Genomic DNA, 9,132 nt, shown 5'->3' on the forward strand with positions numbered 1-9,132 from the left:
CGGGGAACTATTGTCTCTGTAATGGTTTGCAACAGTGCATTTTTAATGTTTGTCTCTAGGATAAGGACGGCTGCTTCCAGGCTATTTCATCCAGGTGGTTTCAATGGTCGAGAGCGCGGTGCTCTTTTGCATTTCTGCTTGCAAGCGCCCCCAGTCAGTGAACCTCCTCGTAAAGGTGCCCTCACATCCTTGCCTCCGTCCCAATTCCAGCGCGACTGGATTGTGGGCGTACTCGGCGGTAGTGATGGGGGATATTTTTATACCGGTGATTTTTACCGGTAACTTAGTTGGTCACTGTTAGTACCGGCGACCTAATTCTCGACAAAACAGTGACTCTGGTCGCTGGTCGCCAGCCACTGTCGCCGTCGCCGACGATGCCCGACTCGACTCGCGCTGCATGCTCGCCAGTCGCCTGCCGCGAGTGCCGCGCCGGTGATATGGTGTATGGTGATAAAATATTTAATTTTAATATTTATATTTCCGCTGGTCGCTGGTCGTGATCGTGTGCTATGCGTCTCGCTCTTGCCGTCTTGCGTTATTTTAAGTAGTTTGAGTTTTTGGTTAGAGTTAATTTAACCCTTTCAGTCAAAATGTCCCTTATGGAGGACATATTTTTCTACAGTCCTTGTGGCACCAGTTTGATATTTCTTACCATTTAATACGTTTGTACCAGTTGAGGGACTCCCAAAATTCAATAATATTCTATTAATATAGATTGTGCCATCTAGGAGCAGTTTTGAGAACTAACCACAAAAGTCTGTAGGTATGTTGATTGTGGAACAAGTGTAATACACAGTGTTTGATTTTTGCAAGTTTCGGCTGTTTTTTATTGTTTGAATATTCAAATTCAGGACAAGTAAGGTAAGTAAGATACTAATTCCGTATTTTTTATTATGGTGGTGCAAGATGTAATGTGAGTATCAAAAGAATTTTGTCAAAATACATGTCCCGTACCGAGTACATTGTGACTATATGATTGCTGGTACCCATATTGGCTTGTCCCGCTACGAATACAAAGTGACTATGTGAAATTCTATATGTGAATATGATTTTTTGTATTTTAGAGGTAAAATATGCCACGTGGTCTGTCGGATGAAGAACTTTTGGCGTTATTGGAGCGCGATGATCTTTCCGATATTCCAAGTTTTTCAGATGAAGACGATGGATAGGATGAGCTCGACGATTCGGAAGAAAATGTACCAGTTATAAGGCAGCAAGTTCCAGAGGCAAACAACAATGTTTCACACCATCCTCATGAATGTTCGAGTTTTTCTGATGAAGAAGACAATTACGAAACTCCTGTATGTGCTGATGGTAGAAATTCTCAAACTGAAAACAACATAGATATCTTTGAAAAATATGACTTGACAAAAAAAAACCCACATCAAATGGATAAAAGGTGCTAAATTTGAAACAATCCCAGTTCAGTGGCATAAGGAAATATATCAACCTAGACTAGACCTTCCTGCACCGATTGACTACTTCCTAAAATATATACCTAACGAAATATTACAGCAAATGACTGAAATAACCAATTTGTATATAGTCCAAAACCATATAAAATGTCCTCCAACAAGTATCGATGAAATAAAACGGTTTATTGGCCATATTATTATGGGCAATCTAAATTTTCCCAGATGTCGTCTCTATTGGAATTCTAATATTGGTGTATCAATCGTCAAAGAGAATATGTCCGTAAATAGATTCTTCAAATTTCATCAGGTTGTTCATTTAGTAGATGTAACCCAGAGAGCAGAAGACAACAAGGACAGGCTATGGAAAGTAAGACCTCTCTACGGTGCCATAAAAGCTCGATGTTTGGAATTGCCCTTGGAAACCAATATCTGCGTAGACGAACAGATAGTCCCTTTCAAAGGAAATCTTAATATAAAACAATATATAAAAAACAAGCCCAAAAAATGGGGTATCAAAATAAACGTATTAGCAGGTCAAAGTGGTACAGTTTATGATTTTCTCGTATATCAGGGTTCAACAACAGAAATAGCTCCCGAATTTATGAAATTTGGGGCTGGAGCAGGAACAGTGATACACCTTTCAAAACGCATATCTGATAGAAATCATGGACTCTTTTTCGATAATTATTTTACGTCATACCACCTTTTGTAATATTTACGTTCACAGGGTATCTATTCAATTGGAACTATTCGTATAAATAGATTTTGTAATTCTCCCGTTATATCGGATAAAGAACTGAAATCCCAAGGACGTGGAACATCTGACGAAGTTGTAAGCAACCTCTCCTGGGAGCTGTATGACCTTGTCGTTGGTGGAGGGGCTTAAGTAGCTACAGTGAACCCAAGAGCTAAACCGGCGGGAGTTTCATACTCCTGGCAGGGTCACCCAAGCCGGAAAGGTCGAGGGAGAGTAGTGAAAACTAAGAAACAGCTCAGCTACCCAAGCCAAGGTGGAAATCCATCGTGCCGAGGGCTGAATGGTGCGGGGGTAGGTAAAAATGTCGCATCGCAAACGATCTCTTTGGGGAACCTGGCGCACCCCATCGTATTTAGCCTTCCGTCAGGCATGGGGCACTACCTGGCGGTGACTTTTATTTCCTCCAGACTCGTGGGACCTTTATGGACCATAAATCAAAAAAACGGGAACCCGAAAGGGGGCCGTCAACATCCGCCGGGGAAGCAGTAATTGCTGACCAGGCGGAAAATAAAACAGCCACTGGGAAGCAAACACCAGTGACTACTATCTCTAGGGGAGTCGACAGACTGAACCTGGAAGGTAGGAAGAAATTGTCTGGTGCGCAAAAGCGCAAACTTAAAAAACTGCGGAAGGCAGAGGCGGGAAAAGGACAGGGGCCGGTGACGGAACCTGGCTCAAGTACCACTCTAACTCCGCAGGCTGCTGAACCGGGGCCAAGTGGACTCGGGAAGAAACGTGGACGGTCGGACGGTAGTGAGCCGATTTCCGACCGGCCTGTTTCCAAGAGGCCTAAGGCCACGGGACAGCGTGGCAAGACTTACGGGGAGGCGCTGTCGGGGATCCAAGCAGTGGTGGTCCCCCATGGATACCCGGAGGTCCGAATGGATGAGGACCAGATGGGACTTGTCCAGTCGGCGCTTCTGGGGGCCATTGATGGGATCGCGGGCGAGGGTACACGACCGCGCTTCCTGGAGTGTCGTCGAAGGGGGGGAACGCTAGCGATCACCGCCTTCAACGAGGAGAGCCTGCAATGGCTGAAGACGACCACGGCGAGCTTGGTGCCTTGGGAGGGGGCTAGACTCAGCGCTGTTGAGCCTAGGGACCTACCTAAGTTCACTAAGTTCATCGTGTGGATTCCGGGTCATCCTGATGAACCGGAAACCATCATGCGCCGTCTGGAAAACCAGAACGGGGAATTGAGGACGGGGGCCTGGAGGCTAATCAACCGCAAGGTTGAGGAGAAGGGCCAGACCCTAGTCCTCTCAGTAGATGAGATGAGTGTGAAGGTACTTCAGAAGGAGGGCTTCAGACCATTTCTGAACTTCACCAGGGTCCTTTTTAGGAACCTGGAGAAGGGCAGGGTAGATTTGGGACCTTCTGATGAAGATCAGGAGGGACCAAAATCTGTATTATCTGGTCAAATTCCAGGTAATACAAGCGAACATTCAGCACAGTAGAGCGGCATCTGCTGCTCTCTGTGCCAGTGTGGCGCGCGTAAATGCGGATTTAGCTTTGATCCAGGAGCCTTGGGTACATGGATCCCGGATCAGAGGATTGCAGGTAAGTAATGGTGGCTTACTGTATTGTGGCCACCAAACTAGACCTAGAGCTTGTATTTATTACAAGAGTAGTATTAATATTTTTCCTCTTCCAGGGTTCTGCACGGATGACCTGGTGGCGGCCGAAGTGACTTATGTATCGGAGGGAACGCAGAGACAACTGGTAGTTTGCTCAGCGTACCTCCCTTACGATAAGAAAGAATCTCCTCCAACCAGGGAACTGAGGGACCTGGTGGCCTGGTGCGAGAAGGAGAAGAAACAACTCATCGTGGGATGTGATGCTAACTCACACCATACGGTGTGGGGAAGCAGCGATGTCAACGATCGAGGTGAGTCTTTACTAGATTTTCTTTTTAGTTATAATCTAGAGATTTTGAATGTCGGGAACGAGCCCACCTTTGTTATAAAAAATAGAAGTGAAGTCATCGATATAACAGTGGGATCGGGACCGATATGTAATAATATTGCGAGGTGGCATGTGTCGAATGAGCCGTCAATGTCGGATCATAGACATATCCACTTTGAAATTATAACGGATTATAATCCGCAAGTAAGAACCTACAGAGACCCAAAAAGAACTGACTGGGACTCCTATAGAACGGAGTTACAGGCCAGGACTAGGGAAATCTGTACAAAACTAAGGAACACATATGATCTTGAGAGGGCCGTGGAGGAACTCCAAAACGCCGTCACAAGATCATATGAATACAGCTGTCCTATCAAAGTGAGGTCCGATAAGCACACCGTACCCTGGTGGAGCAAGGAACTCACGCAGTTGAGGGGACAGACAAGAAAACTATTTAATAGAGCAAAGCGGACAGGAGAGTGGGAGACTTATAGAGCAACCCTCACTGAGTATAATAAAGAAATTAGAAAAGCGAAGAGAGACTCATGGAGGAAGTTCTGTGAGGATATTGATAGTGTCCCACAGTGTGCTAAACTCCAGAGACTTCTCTCTAAGAACGGACATACGAAACTCGGGTCTCTCAAAGCACCGAGTGGGGAATATACCAAAACTGGAAGGGAGACATTGGAATTACTTCTAAATACTCACTTTCCAGGCTCCAGGTTATTAAATCATGGAGATGAATATGACTGGAATCACCAGCAGAGGGTAACGACCGGGTCTCGACAGAACTGGGAGGTTGCCAAGACGGTGGTGAGTCAGTCACGAATAAGATGGGCAATAAGTTCTTTTGACCCATTTAAATCACCAGGAGCCGATGGAATCCTACCTGTACTGCTACAGCAGGGGGTGGACTGTCTAGCTCCGGTCTTAATTCACGTCTTCAGAGCCAGCATTGCACTTGGTTATATACCGCTGGCATGGAGATCGACGAACGTGGCGTTTATTCCTAAACCAGGGCGTCCATCGTATGCCCAGGCAAAGGCATATCGCCCGATAAGTTTAACATCTTTCCTCCTGAAAACGTTGGAGAGAATAGTTGACAGGCATATAAGGGACGGGGTATTGAGGGCAAATCCTCTGCACAGGTACCAATACGCCTATCAGGCAGGCAGATCAGTCGACACAGCCCTTCATAGCCTAGTCTCTAGGATAGAGAGGGCAATGGACGACAAAGATCTAGCTTTGGCAGCTTTTTTAGATATTGAAGGGGCATTTGACAATACACCTTTCGAATCTATTAATTCGGCAGTTCGCAACAGGGGCCTTGAAGACACTTTGTGTCGTTGGATAGATACCATGTTGAGAAACCGGACAGTAACAGCTACCCTTTCGGGAGAGACATCCAGGTGTAAGGTAGGCCGGGGCTGCCCCCAGGGAGGCGTACTGTCTCCCTTGTTATGGGGATTAGTGGTGGACGGCGCACTGGAGGGCCTTAATCGAAAGGGGTTTTATACACAAGGCTATGCGGATGACTTGGTCGTTCTCATAGTCGGGAAACATAATATTATCGTTTCAGAACTCATGAAAGAGGCTTTGAAATGGATAGATGACTGGTGTAAGGGGCAGGCACTGTCAGTAAACCCTGACAAAACGGTCGTAGTACCCTTCACTAGGAGAAGAAATTTAACTGGACTCTCTGAACCTATAATAGGGGAGAGGGGCATTACATTTTCCAGGGAAGTAAAATATCTAGGAGTGATACTGGATAATAAGCTTACCTGGAATGCGCACTTGGAAAAAGTGGTGAGTAAGGCGAAGCAGACACTGTGTGTATGCCGCCGCCTTATTGGGAAAACCTGGGGACTGAAACCAAAGATGTCACACTGGTTGTATACGTCGATAGTAAGACCCAGGATTCTTTACGGCGCGGTGGTATGGTGGCAGAAAACACAACAGACCACAGCGAAGGAAAAACTGAATAGAATTCAGAGATTGGCCTGTTTAGGTATAACGGGGGCGATGGCATCGACCCCGACAGCTGCACTAGAAGTCATGCTAAATCTGCCACCGCTGCATATAGTGGTGGAGAGAGAAGCGCGGCTAGCAGCATATCGACTCAGGAATAATAATGACTGGAGGGGTGGTTCCCACTCCAGGATCAAAGATACATCTATGTCGGAACCAATTCTTGGGATGGTATCCGACAAGATGGTTCCAAAGTTTCACTTCCACAAGCCATTTGAGACTCGAATAGAGGATCAAAGCGAGTGGGAGGAAAGGTTTAATACCCTGGAAAGGTGGAGCCTAGTATGGTTTACAGATGGCTCCAAAATGACCAGAGGGACGGGTGCAGGAATATATGGACTCAGACCCAGATGGAGTGCAAGCTACAGTCTGGGGGAGTTCCCTACTGTATTCCAAGCAGAAATCTTCGCAATAATGGCGTGTCTGGCAGAGAATGTACGTAGAGGTTATAGACGTAAACTCATATATATATTCTCTGATAGTCAAGCTGCAATTAAAGCTTTAGCCGCACACAAGGTAAGTTCAAAACTGGTGTGGGACTGTTTACAAATGCTGACTGAACTGGCCACCAACAATACAGTCAGACTGTGTTGGGTGCCAGGGCACAAAGGCATTTGTGGAAATGAGAAAGCGGATGAACTTGCGAGGAAGGGATCCGAGACAGTGTTCATTGGCCCGGAGCCCTTCTGTGGCACATCTCCCAGTGTGGTCAGGCGGGCTCTGGGCAAATGGACAGAGACAGAACATAGGAAATACTGGACTTCAAGGCCAGGACATAGCCATTCCAAGGAGCTTATGGAGTATCCTTCGAATGGAAGAGCGAATGAGTTACTGAGCTTGAATAGAATCCGGCTCAGGAGAGTGACAGGACTCATAACGGGACACTGTCACTTTAGGAAACATCTACATAGACTAAAGCTTGTAGACAGTCCGGTCTGCCGAGGATGTGAATCGGCGGATGAAACTTCTCTGCATATCCTGGGCGAGTGCCCGGGATTTGCACGTAGCAGAATGGCGCTCCTTGGGAGACCCTATTTGGAACCCAAGGAACTGAGAGAAGTGTCAGCAAGGAAGCTTTTGGACTTTGTAAAAAGGACAAATCTACTTGCTGAATAGGACTGGTAGTGGGACGCACAATAGGCCTAATTAGGCCGCAGTGCTATGGGACTTTTCAAGGACCAACCACTAGATGAAGATGAAGGATGAAGGAAGTTGTAAGCAAAGATGGTATTGTTGTAACGAAGTGGTTTGACAATAAGGCCGTTCTTTTAGAGTCAAACTATGTTGGAATTGGTGAAGCAGGGGAGTGCAGACGATGGGACAAAAAAGAAAAAAAATATTTAGAAGTACAACGACCCCAGCCAGTGGAAATGTACAACAAAAATATGGGAGGTGTAGACAAACTTGACTTTTTGTTATCACTTTACAGATCACACGTGAGGTCGAAGAAATGGACCCTAAAAGTGATATCGCATGCCTTTGATCTCGCCTTAGCCAATTCCTGGCTGAAGTATAGAAAAGAAGCCAAATCACTTGGCGTGCATAGAAATAAAATTTATGATTTGTTCCAATTTCGAAATGAAGTAGCTGAAAGACTCATCTATACGCCAAAAGCTTCAAAAAGAGGCAGACCAAGTTCGGAAAACAGTGAAACCTGCAAAAATAAAAAGAGGAACATATGTGAAACCAAGGGTAAAGGGTAAACGGTATGATGGAGTTGGGCACTTGCCTCTATATGATGATAAACCCAATAATAGTCGTTGTAAAATGGAAGGCTGTAACTCGAAGACTCATGTCGTTTGTGTAAAATGTGATGTACATTTATGTTGTATTAAGGATAAGAACTGTTTTTTTCAGTTTCACAATTCTTCCTAGAAATATTATCATTTTGTTATTAGTTTTTTGATAAATATACATTTGGAACACGAATTTATTTCATTTATGATCACTCCACTTAGTCCCAATGTCCCTCACAAAGGACATGACGTCACAAACACACTATGGAGTGGGGGTTAATTTTTCAGCCATTAAAAATCATATAAAAATTACGTTACCTACGACCACTACTGTAAGTACTTAAAAACACACTGTCTGCGATCAATGTAAGATTCCTATTACGTACGGTAAAAAAAAACGCACAGTTTTCCTAGCAACTGCCTAGCAACGGCCAATACAATANGGCCGGTGACGGAACCTGGCTCAAGTACCACTCTAACTCCGCAGGCGGCTGAACCGGGGCCAACTGGACTCGGGAAGAAACGTGGACGGTCGGACGGTAGTAAGCCGACTTCTGACCGGCCTGTTTCCAAGAGGCCTAAGGCCACGGGACAGCGTGGCAAGACTTACGGGGAGGCGTTGTCGGGGATCCAAGCAGTGGTGGTCCCCCATGGATACCCGAATGGATGAGGTCCGAATGGATGAGGACCAGATGGGACTTGTCCAGTCGGCGCTTCTGGGGGCCATTGATGGGATCGCGGGCGAGGGTACACGACCGCGCTTCCTGGAGTGTCGTCGAAGGGGGGGAACGCTAGCGATCACCGCCTTCAACGAGGAGAGCCTGCAATGGCTGAAGACGACCACGGCGAGCTTGGTGCCTTGGGAGGGGGCTAGACTCAGCGCTGTTGAGCCTAGGGACCTACCTAAGTTCACTAAGTTCATCGTGTGGATTCCGGGTCATCCTGATGAACCGGAAACCATCATGCGCCGTCTGGAAAACCAGAACGGGGAATTGAGGACGGGGGCCTGGAGGCTAATCAACCGCAAGGTTGAGGTGAAGGGCCAGACCCTAGTCCTCTCAGTAGATGAGATGAGTGTGAAGGTACTTCAGAAGGAGGGCTTCAGACCATTTCTGAACTTCACCAGGGTCCTTTTTAGGAACCTGGAGAAGGGCAGGGTAGATTTGGGACCTTCTGATGAAGATCAGGAGGGACCAAAATCTGTATTATCTGGTCAAATTCCAGGTAATACAAGCGAACATTCAGCACAGTAGAGCGGCATCTGCTGCTCTCTGTGCCAGTGTGGCGCGCG

General features: G+C 46.3%; 1 protein-coding gene across 2 annotated transcripts; it reads left to right on the forward strand.

Annotated features, from left to right (window-relative positions):
* The first annotated feature begins 2,446 nt into the window (after window positions 1–2,446).
* Window positions 2,447–9,111, forward strand: LOC111692080. Of its 2 annotated transcripts, none has more exons than XM_023455781.1 (2): window positions 2,447–3,047; window positions 8,513–9,111. In XM_023455781.1, the coding sequence occupies exons 1-2, from the start codon at window positions 2,595–2,597 to the stop codon at window positions 9,092–9,094; spliced, it is 1,035 nt and encodes a 344-aa protein (XP_023311549.1). In that variant the 5' UTR covers window positions 2,447–2,594; the 3' UTR covers window positions 9,095–9,111. The 2 variants fall into 2 exon arrangements, with proteins under 2 accessions (XP_023311549.1, XP_023311548.1); XM_023455780.1 differs by lacking the exon at window positions 8,513–9,111 and adding an exon at window positions 3,827–3,909 and having other exon boundaries at window positions 2,447–3,732.
* The last annotated feature ends 21 nt before the right edge of the window (window positions 9,112–9,132 follow it).

Source organism: Anoplophora glabripennis, unplaced genomic scaffold (assembly GCF_000390285.2).
Source record: "Anoplophora glabripennis isolate ALB-LARVAE unplaced genomic scaffold, Agla_2.0 scaffold827, whole genome shotgun sequence".
Lineage (NCBI taxonomy): Eukaryota > Metazoa > Arthropoda > Insecta > Coleoptera > Cerambycidae > Anoplophora > Anoplophora glabripennis.